Here is a 14468-nt window from a genome sequence, read left to right as displayed (position 1 = left end):
CGCCAATTATTGTGGTCTATAGTTAATTATTAATAGTGTGTTATTATACAGTCGGGTGTAATATTTGTGCAGCCATGGCAGCAGTGAGGGCATAGTTTAGAATAAAGGTTATATAAAGTCCACAGTTGTGGGTGGAGACGTGACTGATAAGCATCAGATAATTTCTCCACATGATGACTGGGGGGGGTAAAAAAAAAAAAAAAAATCAGCACAACTTCCTCCTGTATAAACCACAGTTTTACATTTATTTTTGAAATGCAGGCAAAGCTGGGACACCATTGAACCAATGTAAAAAAAAAGAAAGAAAAAAAAGCACATCTCATTTACTTGAGTTATATCTAATATTTCTCCTTATATCCTTTCTCTGTTGCTACAAGGAACTTTTTTTTTTTTTTATAAAAGTGGCATCCCATCTCTGATTCTACCGAAGTACAAGGCAAGAGGCAGCTTACTGTCAGCCTTACAAGTATGTACATACAAGTCAGTATAATATGTATCTTTAAAAAAACAAAAAAACAAAACGATGCATTTTGTAACAGGTGCTCTCTCAAGATGCGCAGCCTCGTCTCCATGTGCAGGATTCCCAGCGAAAGGCTCAGTTCCAGCTTTTGAAGAACTGCTTGAAGATGATGGTCTCCTTTCCCTGTGGCAGGATTTCCACCTGTAGTGCAACGCACATAAAACTTTACTGCTTACTGCTTATATAAAAGACCTTGCAGTTGACATCATAAACTCACACGTCAGATCTGTGGCTGTAAAAATAGAAACAAAGAGGTTGTACGAGCTTTCCTGTCTACAGTAAAGAAAGACGCTTGACTGGTTTGCGGTGTTTAACATGAGCAGCTTTTAGCAGCCGTACCTGTGTTTTCATGTGAGGGTAATTCATTTGTTCGATGAATTTGTCCGCCATCTGCAGGGCCATGTCCTTCTCCTCATCGTTGGCTCCGTTACCTGATGATTAAACGAGCTAATGTTAATTAGCAGCTCTGTTTGAGAGCTTTTTCGCACACAGAGTAACTTTCAGGGTAACTTTCGATATCAGGCGTGGTGTCCCTGCTACAAGCTACCACGATGAACAAATTGTTGAACAAAAGGTCCCTGAGCACATTTACAAAAAATACTGACCCAGATACGAAGCAGCAAACAGCTCGTGGTGCTTTTACACCACAGCAGCCCTTTTCTAAAGTAAAATCGTACAGAAACACGGGTGTTTAATGACTTTAATAAGGTTTTGATTGCATTTATTATTTTATGAGCTATAATAGTTAATGTGAAAGAGGTCAGTTAATACAGTCTGATTTTCACATGCATCAGCCAACTTGGTGACCTTAATAGCTACTTTATCGCTCTGACAGTTTTTTAAAATCAACCTTGGAGCTGCTCTCACTATAGTGGCAGAAATTTGGGGCTTCAGTTTTTTAACGAGTTTTTTTGCCGTTTGCTGTGTGTTCAGAGATGCTCTTCTGCTCACTTTGAACTTTAGCAAGTAGCTTTGATCATCTTTACACCCCTAAATGCACTGAGTTGCTGTCATGCGATTCACCGATTAGGTGCACCTGATGAGATGTTGGGTGAGTGCATGTTTCTATGATGTTTATTTGCGTTTGGTGTGTTGTCTGATCAGTTCAGAGATGACAGTGTGAAGCTGTAGAAACCCCGCTGTAGCTCTTTAAGAAACCCTTACTCCGATCACATGTAAGCAGGTCCTCAGACTCACGTCCTCGTGAAACTGCCAATCATTATTTCTGACTGCGTTCATTACAATTTCATTTCATCAGATATCAAATTTGAGGAGGTGGCGAGTTTGCCGCTTGGAGTTTGAGTAGCAGCTCCTCACCTTTCCAGACGAAGATCTTTCCGTTGGAGCCGTTGTCCAGGATGAAGCAGTCGTCACGAATCAGCAGCTCCTGGAGAAACGGGCTCTTATCGGACACTTTAGTTGTTGTCATGGAACCGGTGGCATCAGACACCTGATGAGTGAGCATACAGTGAACAGTGATGGAAAAGGTGGTTTTAAAACGTCAACCTTGTGCATATAGTTCTGCATATAGAGCTTACCTTGTAGAGGGAGGCTATGTTTGAGGCGTCTGCTTTGCTGTCCTCTTCTGGCGTGCTCTCTGGCAAAGTCGGAGTCTGTCCTAGGACCTGCACAGCAGCACAAAAACATCTTATAAGGACTACAAAGAGAAGCTTTTTAAAAAAACAACAACCCAAAAACCAAAACAAATAGATTTTTTTTTTAATGTAATTATTGACTTGGAAATGGAAAAAAAACCCCATCCTTCCTGAATAAAACAATCGGATGACAAATCAGGAAAACTTATTTACTCTGATCATTTCCTCCGGCTCTTCCCCCTCGTTTGCATCCACAATGCGGGCTTTACCGTGTCGGTCTATGTCGCGGATCAGCGTGGCGATCTCGCGCACCTTTTGCTTCTCGAAGATGTTGGCTTGCGAGCCGGTCCAGGACACAATCGTCTGGGTACAATTATCAACATTAGATCAGCACAACGTGGTAAAAGTGGCACTTTATTTTATTTGCAGGTTGCAGTAAAAAAGCGAAACAAACTGGTTATTGTGTAGCGCGTTAGTGTATAGCTCTGACACATTTTAGAAGAGCAAATGATTCGGTGGCGTTTGGCTGCACCTCTCCCCGGCATGTCCTCCTTTTGATAGATTATCTCACCGTTCCGAGATCGAGGATGAAGCAGTCTCCCTTGTTGAAGCTCTTCCAGGACAGCTCCACCTCTTTGGCACGGATGTTGCGCTTTCCTTTGATCTGGTACAACCTCTGCACGGTGCCAGAGCCCTGAGCTCTCCTGAAACCTGACTCCACACCACCCTCCTGTGAGGAGAAGCAGAATCATCACTTGGACTGAACTTTCATGGTAGTTTATTTTTTTAACGTTTTACGACAGTTGACTTTTTGGACGAGCGATTTGATTCATTTTAACAAGCTCAGATTGCTACCTGTAAAGAAGCCACAAGAAGCTCTAAAATGATAAAATCTGTTATTTATGTAACCAAGGATGTACCTGAGGTGGCCAAATCTACACAGACCTGACCACCTCAATCTCCTAAAAATAAAATAATAAAATTAAAAAGTCATACGGTACAGAATATTGTATTTTAAAGCTTGCTGTTGCTGGTTTTAAATGGCAGTGCACAGTTCAGTGCAGCACAGGTATGCTGTGGTAATAAAGTTACAGGTATTTTCAGTTTTAGGCATCCAAACACGTCGCTGTTTCCAGCACCACCTGCTCACCTTGTAGCTGACCCCTCGGGGGAAGAGCTCCATGAACTCCGGAGTCTCGAAGCCCTGAACGTGCCTGTGCTGAATGGGGTCTCCACCCAGAAAATTATCCAGCTGGGTGGCCAGCATGGCACAAGCTACCTGCTCATCTCGAGATGATTTTTCACCTGGAACAAGGGGGTGGAGCACAGGTCACTGAAAAGCATGTTCTTCCTGTACAAAAACTCAGTTTATTTATAAAGGATTGGGGATGTGAGAACTTTATGGCAGATTTCCCAAAGCATTCAGTAAGATATTAATACGTTCGACCAGCTGAGGTGAAGTTTGTGATGATAAAGCCGCCTCAGTGCATCCAGTAGGAGCTGCTTCGACTACTTGAGTCACTTTCTGATTATAATTTGAACTCCTACAAATTCAAAACGTATTTACTTCTGTATTTTGTGATGTCAGAGTTGAAGCTGACCTCTCATTATACTAAAGCTAGGAGACGGTGCAGAAATTAGCCTACAGAGAGTGGTGCCACACATTTTCCTGGACATTCAGGTTATCTGTGGACCTCTAGTGCATCATCTAGCCCTACGGCCACAAAGCACTGTTAGCTCTGCAAATAACATATGAGTACTGCTACATGTGCTACCAGACTTACAGACAGTTTGTACCACCAGGCCAATCAGGCTTCTTAACATATCTAAATATTACACACTGCATATTTGCTTTCTTGCTTCTCTGCACATCGTCTTATTTCTTGTACTGCTTACATAAGACTGATTGCTCCTAAACCTTTACTCCTACTCTAGACTGAAGCTAATTTTAACTTCACCAGTAAAACTAAGTATTAATACTTAAACAGGGGTCAGGAACAACTGTGGGCTGGCCAAACAGCTTTAATTAAAGGAAATAAATCTATAATCTAAAATGGTTCTTCCAAAAATAGCTGGAACAGTGTGAATTTATTTTGTTGTCTCTGGTTTCCTGTGACAAATAAGCACGAGGAGTTTTCAAGAAAGCCACAGTCTGCCTCTTCTTCTGCAGAATTACACTTTAACATACAGGACATAATAAAAAAGAAGAAGAAAAAAACCCCCACGAGTTTCTTACCAGGTCTTCAACTAATGTCAATACAACTTCAGATGTGCAACAACACATTACTCATTAGACTGTGTCATTATTTATTTAACAAAAACTGAGCCAAAGTGTAGAAGCAGTGTGTGAAAAACTTAATCCACCCAAAGATTGGGTAGTTTGTCGACCCACCTTTAGCAACAGTAACTTGAAGTAATGGTTTCTGTATGACTATCAGTGCCTCACATTGTTTCCATTCTTATTTGCAGCATTGCTTCATTTCATTGAGGGCGCTCAAAAGCATTAAAATAAGGTTGAGGTTTGCCTTGCAGCACCTTAATTCTTTTGTTTTCCAACCATTTTGCTGTAGGTTTGCTGCTGTGCTTGGCATCATTGTCCTGTTGCATGACCCAGTTTCAGTCGTGCTTTAGCTGTCAGACAGACGGCCTTAAGTTTGACTCTAGAATACTTTAGTACACAGAGGAGTTCATGTGTGACTCAATGACTGCACGTTGCCCAGTTCCTGTGGCTGCAAAACAAACCCAAATCATCACCCCTCAACCACTGAGCTTCACAGTTGGTATGAGGTGTTTGTGATGATCTTGCTTGTAATTTCTCTGAACTTGTTTCCAGTTGAATCTAAATAATCTTTCTCACTGTAGACTGGAATGCCTTTATAACTCTTCCTTGATGGGCAACAACAGTTGCTTCTCCAAGACCACTTCTGACATCTTTTCTCTTTGGCATCATGTTAACACAGACCTGAGTGCCAGGTCTGATCAGTTAATCAAGTGCATTTGAATATCAGCACCTGGCTGCTACTTACCCTCTTTGTTTATGTGGAAGCACTAAAGGTTTGCTTAGCGTTTCACACACTGCTTCGCATCGATATCCTCTTTTCAAATAGCAGCTTTATTATTTACCTGTATCCAACATATTTAGTGGAAATCTGTAAATTGTACCTATTATAAAAACCCCCAAAAGGTTATACTCTCTAATCAGGCGCTGGTACGACTGATTAAAAAGAGCTGAACTAAACAAACGGTGGACATACAAAGACACCGCCGGTCCATCAAGAAGAGGAGGAGGGAGGATTAACAGAGGTGCATGTTAGAGCGAAGAGAGGGCTCTCCAAGTTGTGACAATCAGCTTAGTGTTACCAAAGCACCGGATACATGCTGGAAACAACAGCCACATTTGAGTACTATAACAGTGCTCCTGTATTTTTAATGCTTCCCTCTGGACTCATTCCCTCATCATCCCTCTTCATCCAGCTTCTCTCGACACACAATGATGCATCAGGGCAGCAGAGTGTCTCGTGTGTCATCACCATCAGCGGGGTGGCTACTAGCCTTTCAGCCAGGGTTATGTGTGTAGCGAGCGCCAGACAATGCTTAGCTCTTTTACTGGGTGGAGTAAAATGAAATCAGATACTCTTCCATTGTTTTTCTCCAAGTAAAGTCAAGACTAGTTTGTGTTTGATTTGCATCGGGTAGCATGTTGCATAAGCCAGATGCGTCTTCAGTCTCTTACCTATCCACATGTGGAGGTCAGCTCCCTCCTCCCCGCGGTTATCCAGCACCAAATAGGAGTCTCCATTGAAGAAAGCTCCCACCTCAGAGGAATCTAGTGGCACCGCCTTCATCTTTTCTACTCTCCATACCCACAGGCCCTGCTGCCGGACCTCTGGGCTGAACTGACCTGGCACTGGCTTCAAGGGGAGCATACTACATGGAGAAAAGAACAAAGTAAAAAGGTGTTAGAAGAAAAAACAAATAAAGAGTAGGGAGCACATGAGAAGCTTATCCATGGAGGACATCTGAGTCACATCCCTTAAAGAAGGAAGAAGAAACAGGAAGTGGCAAAACAGTGTTGTGTAACTTGTTCTACATGGGAGCGCGTGCACGGATTTGGCTGGAGTAAGTAGAAGTAAAAGAGGAAGTTGAAGCTACAGTGTATCTAAACGGAGCGGATTTACGTGACCTTTCTTGTCTACTCCTGAAAGGTGCCTAAATTCTCACTAAACTGACACTCCTCTCCACACTCAAGGAGAAGGTACACTTCTGAATGTAGCTGGAGGTTGTTTGATTCGCTCTTACCGCAATCGTTCTAAGGCAACAGAACAGAGGCTGGAGACACTGTGATGAATGTAATTATACCTCAAGTAGACACAAAGTGTGGGTTGTGTTGCTGCCTAAGGACCACAAGCTACATTACATGACTTTTATGCAACACGACACCAATGCAGCCGTAGCGCCACTGCACAAAAACAGTTGGTGTCGCAGGTAGGAATGAGGCCAGGGTGGACTCGCGTAATCGTGCCCCTCTTGTTTTTCATTAGCAACGAAAAATTTGTGTTTTTTTTGTAGTACACAAACAAGTGCGTCATCCAACCATACGCCCACGTCTTCCTGTCTTTGGTTGGTTTTTCTGGTTTGTCTCTTTGCACGAGAGCAGACGGTTAGCTTTGTAGGGGGATCAGATCACCAACGTCACCACCTTTCATGTCATTATCTCTCACTGTGCCTGACTGTATTTTTACATTGCATCTAAATTGTGGAAACTTGCAATCATATTTTTTATTGCTTGTACCTATTAGGGCTTCAGCAACACACGACCCAGAATTGGACAAGTGGAAAATGGAGATAAGGATGGCGTTTGTCCCCTTCATGATATGTGTACTGTTCATTTCTGACCATCAGTCGGTTTTTATATGCTTGTTCAGTGTTGTCCAGGTCACAGTGGTGAGGGTGCTGGAGCCTATTTGAACTGCCATAGAGTGGCGAGCGGGGAACACCCTGGACAGGTCCCTAGTTTATTGCCAACATACTACTACATACTTGCCCTATTAACCAAACTATTATGTATATATTGGTTAATAGGACAAGTATTTAAGTTTTATTTTGTTACAAAGAAATAAAAAGGCAATAGATCACACTGGAAAGGCTTGAAGTGTCTTTTTTTTTGGGAGCTTTCAAGCACATCTGAGTTGTCCTTGGCCGGGGCGGCGACTCATTGGATCATGCGAGTGAAGGTTTGCTCTTTTGTAAGGTAAGGGTGATTAAGTCAGCAATCTTTATCTACTGAAAAAGACCAAGAGATATTTTGAAAGCTCTGGGACGGTGGCCATTTCTTTAGGTTAGTGAACTTTCACGCAACAAGAATTATGTTGTTTAAACAGAAAAACAGAAACTGTAACTTAAGTGATGGCCAGCTTCCTTGCTCTACAGTTTTCAGCAAGATCTTCTGGATGAAGACAGACCATGCTGAAGTTGACTTTGTTGGAGTGATGACTTGAGGAATACCCTTGCCAGCTGCTAAAAGCAGCACAAAACTATATAAAGGAACTGTAAACAAAATTATTTGGAATTAATTTTGCAATGACTCACAGGAAAAGGACAAAGAAGCCAAAACCCAGGTTTTAATCGAAGCAGGAGTCAAAAGCAGAAGGTAAGGTTGATAAAATATGCCAAGAACGCACAGGAATGTCCTTAAAAAGCCAACAATGGATGAGGAACAGAGAAAACAATAACGGGAACTTGAAGGTCGGCGACGTCATAGCTTGTCAGGTCGACGATCGACCACAGTTAATTTGTGAAATACACAAAGTTTTGTCATTGGCTGTGCAACACAAACTAGTGAGAGTTAGAATCTATTGAGAAGTTAGGGTGGCTTGGAAACAGTGATAATCTGGACAAATTAATCTCATTCACCACCAAATGAAAGGACTTTGGGTCAGAGTGTTGTGAAAGTAGTAGTAGTAGTAGTAACCATTGATATAAAAAGCATACAATTATGAGCATGCAGCAGCACTGTTGCATTGATTGTATTACTGCAGTTAGCTTGTGATATGAAGGCCACACCCATATAACGAGGAAGTTAACCAATAGGACCACTCGACTCCATGATCAACATTTCAAAATTCTTTCTTTACAATTTTGTACAAACTCTGTGAACCTTGAGATTCTTGTGTCACTGACTTTGCTGAATGGCTGAAATGCTGAAACTGTAAATAGTATGCATGAAGGTAATACTGTGAAAACATATATAAAAGGCGTTGTAAAATGACAGTGACTTTGAGTATAATTTGGATAAACTTATGTGATCACTGTAAGTTTCACTAAAATGAGACCAACAGCGCAGGAAAAGCAGAGATTCTTGTGAATTGGGAATGAATGGATGACAATGCCATGGCACGAGCTCATGAGCTAAAACTAGAAAACGCGAGATCGTGTCAGGAATATTTGATAACGGTGATAAACAGAATCAGCCTGACAACTGACGAGTGCAAAGCTGATCAGGCTTAACATCATGACCACTGACAGGTGAACGGACAACATTGATTACCTCTTCAGCATAGCACCTGTTAGTGGGCGTGATGTATCAAGCAAGTGAACATTTTATCCACAAAGATGTGTTAGAAGCAGGAAAAACGGGCAAGTGTAAAGATTTCAACAAGTTTGATTAAGGCCAAACTGTGATGCTTGACGACTGGGTCAGAGCATCTCCAAACTGCAGATCTTGTAGCATGTTCTCATTCTGCAGTCAGTATCTATTAAAAGTGATCCAAGAAAGGAACAATGGTGAACTAGTAACAGGGTGATTTCAAACAGATGAGCTGCTGTAGTTTAAAAATATAATTCTGGCTTAAATAGAAAGATGTGAGAGTGCACAGAGGATAACTGTTTGTTGTGTAGGGCGCTGCATAGCTGCAGACTAGTTAGGATACCCATGCTGACCCCTGTCCACCACCGAAAGCGACAACAAAGAGCATGTGAGCATCAGAATGGGACCACAGAGCAATGAAAGAAAGCGCCCTGGACATATAGGGGATTTTCCCATACGTCACTGAAGTATGTGCAAATGACTAGACCTTCTGCCCCTCCCTTTCCTCCTTTCTAAATAGCAGGATAATGCCACAAAGCAGAAATGGTTCAGGAATGGTTTGAGGAGCACAACGAGCTTGAGGTGTCGACTTGTCCTCCAAATTCCTCAGATCTCAATCCAGTCGAGCATCTGCTGGACGTGCTGGACAAACAAACCTGATCAATGACGGCCCCACCTTGCATCTTACAGAATTTAAAGCATCTGTTGCTAACATCTTGGTGCCAGATACCACAGCACACTTCAGAGGTCGAGTGGAGTCCATGATCAAGGCTGTTTTGGCACCAAAAGGAGACCAACACAATATTAGGTAGGTGTTCATAAGGTTATGCCTGACTGGTGTATACTAAGCAGACTGAATTCCTAACTGACCACAGGTGTGGTACCAAAGGGTGGGAAACAGAACAGAGACCTCAAAATAAACAGGAAGTGGCTAAACAGTAGCTGATGATGAGACACATTCACACAGTGTGTGAATGTGTGCGTGAATGGGTGGATGACTGGATATGTAAAGCGCTTTGGGGTCCTTAGGGACTAGTAAGGCGCTATATAAATACAGGCCATTTACCATTTACCATTTAAATGGCCAAAAATTAACTTTCAAGATGTCAAAGATAAATACTGATAAATATTAACTTCAGTGTCGATGATGAGTGAGAAGAAAGACTTCCCAGCTTTTTATATAATCTTTATCATATTGATGCATGCTGATGTATATCTGCAGTTTCTCATATTCATCATCAACCTTATCATAAAAATGTTTCACAACGTCAAGAAGCTCTGGGGTTGTTTTTTTCTTGCGATAAAACTAATTAAAAAAAGGTGGCAAACTTATGGGTGTCATAACACATTCAGGGTGAGCCCCAACGGGCATTTAGATAAACATCTGTTTATAAAATGAAGCACGGGTGGAGCACTTACACGTTAACACTTTCTTTTAGCTCTATCATCATATAAGTGAGAAGTTTTTGTTTTAACTGTGCTGCTACAGAGGCAACGGGAAGATAAAGGGAGGCTGGAAACAAGCAATTAGCTTAATTATAGGGATTAGAGTCAAGTGATGATCCAACATGTAAGAAGCTGCTCCCAGCGCTACTGCGTTATGTGTCTTAAAACAACTCATTTGGCAGCAGAAAACAGCGCATCTATCAGTGCTGACTATCGGCACTGTGGTCAGACTAACAGGATGTCAACATGCTTTTAAAACTCAGCATTATTTTTGTAAACTGTCAATCGAGCAAACAGCGCAGTGAAGTGAGCATTTGAACATATATACTGAGTAGTGTAGAGGGGGTGCAGGGAAACAGAGAAAGGCGGCACATGCAGAGGCCACTGGGTTAAGGTTACAGTGCTTGGACAGCCGCTCGAAGAGTAAGTAAGGAGGCACAAATAAAAGCACCGGTCCACTTAACTGTATGATCTCCTCTGGTACCTCCGGCATGCTGTCTGACTCCAGGTCCATTCTGCGTGTCCACTGGAGTGTGTGTTGTGTGTTTGAGGTTGTAAGATATCGAGGGGTCTGACGAGGAGGAGTGCTTGAGCTCACCTGGCCTTGTTAGCTTATATGTGGGAGGTAACTGAAGCCGGAGTGATGAAAGCCTACCTGAGGCCCGAAGATAGGACGCTGTGTGTGTGTGGAGATGGGGAGAGTCGGGTTCCTGGTTTCCTGGCTAAAGCTAAACACCAAGCTGATAATTACAGTGAGAGTGAGCTGCTGGCTTCTTCGTCTTTCCACTGTTTCCCCCTCCTCTATCGCATCTCTTCCCCTTGTCCCCATTTGTCCTCTTTAAAACAGGAGTGAAGGGCTGGTCTAAGCAAAGCATTTCTGTATCCAGCCTCTGAGGTTCAGAGGATAAGTAGCAGCCAGTTGCTGATAAGTGTGAGCAGTTTGGAGATCTGAAGCATTCAGGTGTCTTAACACAATGCCATAATCTGCTCAGGAGCGTACATCGCAGCAAATTCTACCCCAAGATAAGGCCCAAAAGCTACATGTCAGACTCTACAGGTCTCAGTTAGGATGGTAAATGCCGGTAGAAAAACACTGAACAAGTATGGCTTGTGTGGACGGGCTGCCAGGGGAACGTGGACCATCAAGTCCTCCGTATACCAAAGTATGCAAAAGTCAGACGTGAGGCCATCTGTCTGACAGCTAAAGCTAATCTGGTTCATGCACGAGGGGAATGATCCAAGCACAGCAGTACATCTACAACAGAACAGCTGAAAAGGAAAATGATAAAGATGCTGCAGTGGCCCAGCTGCAACCACCCAAAATACTTCGTAACAATGAAGCCAAATGTAATGAAGTTAAAAAATATAAATAAGTATTTGCACAAAAGTAAGTCGACTTCATGAAACAGTCTGCACGAGGTGGGTCATGCATTCGCAGCCTGATGAAACTTAAAGAACATCGTCCCAGGAGGAGGTCTTGAAAGGGGCATTTTTTAGTTACAGCATTAGGCTTAATTTTTTTTTAATGACAATGTAAATAGTAATATAGAGAGAGTAACCTCAGAACTACAATTTTACTTTTCAAAACTAGCTCTGAAGCTAAGCTCATTTTTAAATTACAAGCCTGGCATCAAACTTCCAAAAACCGAAATCTGCTTCTTTTTTGTTTACTGCAGTTTCCATGAAACGTATAAATACTGACAGGCCTGTTTTTATTTCTCTTTTTATTTCTTTCTTACTTCATTTTAGGTTTCTATTATTTTTCAAATTTGGGTATTGGTTTCATTCAAAATCATCTTTCACGTGCCTTTAAAACAATGAGGGGTATTTTAAAATCAGTAGTTTCTCCTCTAGTCTATTTAATACGGAGCATAATAACTGAGCACTGTAATCTCTAAAATCCAGTCCAATCTTCTGCGGAGAAACAACGCAAAACGAACTAAAGACGAGTTGCGGAGCAGAAAACGAGGTCGCTCGAGGGGTTAAAATGGTAAAAACGCAAAGATGCCCTCTTGGCCTTGTCCACTGAAGCATCAAGTGGCGCCTGGTTAGATGGAGAGGAGAGCTGACAGGGAGGGCTTAGATGGATACACAAGGTCAAAGATAGGCTGCTGGGGTCACTGAGCCAATCAGCCATTCATGCGCTGTTGGGCACACAATGAAATATGAGAGCGTACGACATGCAGGTGCACAGAGCATCAGGCGTGGAGAGACCTGAGAGCAATCTGTTAGTTGGCGACTGGTGAACAGGATGTGTGTGTATGTGTGTGTGTACGGTTCAGTGGGCTCTACGTTTATGAGAGTGAAATCAAGACAGAGTGATGGAGATACTGAGTGGACTGAAAAACAAATAGGGGTTAGAAAGGAAACAGTGTCATTTTAATTCAATGTGACAGCACGCTGCCTATGGTTTAAAGCCAAGGGTAGTTTACTTCCTTGTCTAAAGTAATGACACAGATTGGAAGTTACTTCAGTGCCACACCCTAACCTCAAGGAAATTGTTAGAAAGCTGTAAAAGGAAAGGAAATGAAAAACACGGGGCTTCCCTCGCTGCTAACTGTAAGAGCGTTACAGTGAAAAAGGGCAAACTTTGAATGAAATGATGGACAGAGGCGAGTCCCACTGACGTGAAACTGAAGACTCATTGTCCAGGAGCAGGAATGTGCTGAGCAGACAGGGGAAAAGTACAGGGAAAAGGAAAAGTGGGAACAGAAAGAAGAAATCAGAGTGAAGAACTGTAGAGGGAAGCAAAAAAACAAATCCGTGATAAGGCTTACCTTGGGAAGAGAGCTGGCGGTGGCACAAAACACGTCTGAGCAGGGAGTGGAGAGAAGAGCAGCAATGCAAGAAGCAGCACGACCTTAAACACACACACAGTTAGGCAAGATATTTCCTGCCTCAGTCTGTGGCAAGCTAAGCCCAGCCCTCTGACTCAAAAAACCCACAAAATCTACATTTAGTCAAGACTCAGAGGGAAGGCAGAACTGCTGCTTCACAAATCCACCAGCCAGCTGTTGAAAGTGGTTTCAATCCATAATAGTTTGTGTCTTGTGTCAGAAATGTGAAAATGTGGTGTAAAAAATAAATGAAAAAATAAAAAAAATAGTAGTTTTTTTCTTGTTGTTTAATGAAACCTTCTTCATTTTAACAATATGAGTTCAGTCGGCCTCTCTGTGACTCACAGAAGTTAACAGTTTTCCTGTAATTAGTCAAACTCGGATTCTCCCAGTCGGACGCGCCCATCTGTGTAGCTAATCAGTTCATCACAAGGAATGCCACCCACCCACCCGCTTGCACAGCGTTACATGCACATAGTGGGAAACCTGTGATTCATCCTTTCCACAGGTAAAGGATCTCCCAACAGATAAAATGAGCTCTTATCTGGACAGAGGCATGAACAGCATGCTGTCTGGATGACTTTTTAATTTGCTGTCTACTTATTGATAAAGTGCAAATGTTTTAAGTTTAGAAAAAATTGATTCAGATAAGGATTGATGGCTGGAATTTCAATTCATAGGATCGATTAAATCAAACGAAATGCATAAAATATTCAGGAGAACTTTAAACCTCATGCAATCAAGCTACGCCGTGCTGTCCACGGTGTTCGCTCACCCATCCAAATGAATTAATTCAGTTGTTCCAATCGCTTCCATGACCACAGGTGTATAAAATCGAGCACCTAGTCGTGAACACTGCTTCTACAAAGAATGGTGAAAGAATTGGTGGTTTTCAGGAGCTCGTGAATTTCAGCATGGTACCGTGACAGGATGCCACCTGTGCAATAAGTCAGTCGTGAAATTTCCTGGCTACTAAATATTCCACAGTCAGCTGGTATTACAACAAAGGGGAAGCGACTGGGAACAACAGCAACTCAGCCAGGAAGTGGTAGGCCACATAAAATCACAGGCTGAGCAGCTGCATCCAAGCCTTACACCACCAGGCGCAATGCAAGGCGTCAATGCAGTGGTGTAAAGCACGCTGTCACTGGACTCAGTGGAGACGTGTTCTCTGCAGTGATGAATCACACTTCTCTGTCTGGCAAGCCAATAGGCAAGTCTGGGTTTGGCAGTTGCCAAGGGAACGGTACTTGTTTGACTGCATTGCACTGAATGCAAACTTATTTGGAGGGGGGATTATGGTGTGGGGTTGTTTTTCAAGAGTTTCTGGAAACAGTTTGGGGATGGCCCTTTCCTGTTCCAACAAGACTGCAAACCAGTTCACCAAAGAAAGGTCCATAAAGACACATTTGGTGTGGAGGAATCTGACTGGCCTGCACAAAGTCCTGACCCCAACCCAACAGAACACTAGCGCTGTAACTAAC

At 42.6% G+C, this 14468-nt stretch overlaps 1 protein-coding gene across 1 annotated transcript; it reads right to left on the bottom strand.

Annotated features, from left to right (window-relative positions):
- Positions 1 to 219: 219 nt before the first annotated feature.
- Positions 220 to 13007, bottom strand: LOC146714924 (macrophage-capping protein-like). The gene is made up of 9 exons (XM_085451278.1): positions 12925 to 13007; positions 5849 to 6042; positions 3266 to 3420; positions 2687 to 2845; positions 2329 to 2478; positions 2059 to 2145; positions 1838 to 1970; positions 860 to 951; positions 220 to 661 (listed from the first exon to the last, which is right to left on the bottom strand). Exons 2-9 carry the CDS (start codon positions 6039 to 6041, stop codon positions 596 to 598), a joined length of 1035 nt encoding a protein of 344 aa, XP_085307404.1. The 5' UTR covers position 6042; positions 12925 to 13007; the 3' UTR covers positions 220 to 595.
- Between the last annotated feature and the right edge of the window lie 1461 nt (positions 13008 to 14468).

Source organism: Copadichromis virginalis, linkage group LG3 (assembly GCF_057382275.1).
Source record: "Copadichromis virginalis isolate Kocher_CV1m ecotype Utaka linkage group LG3, C_Virginalis_male_GT1.1, whole genome shotgun sequence".
Classification (NCBI taxonomy): Eukaryota; Metazoa; Chordata; class Actinopteri; order Cichliformes; family Cichlidae; genus Copadichromis; species Copadichromis virginalis.
Note: the sequence above shows the minus strand (reverse complement) of the source record. Positions and strands in the feature narration are given on the sequence as shown.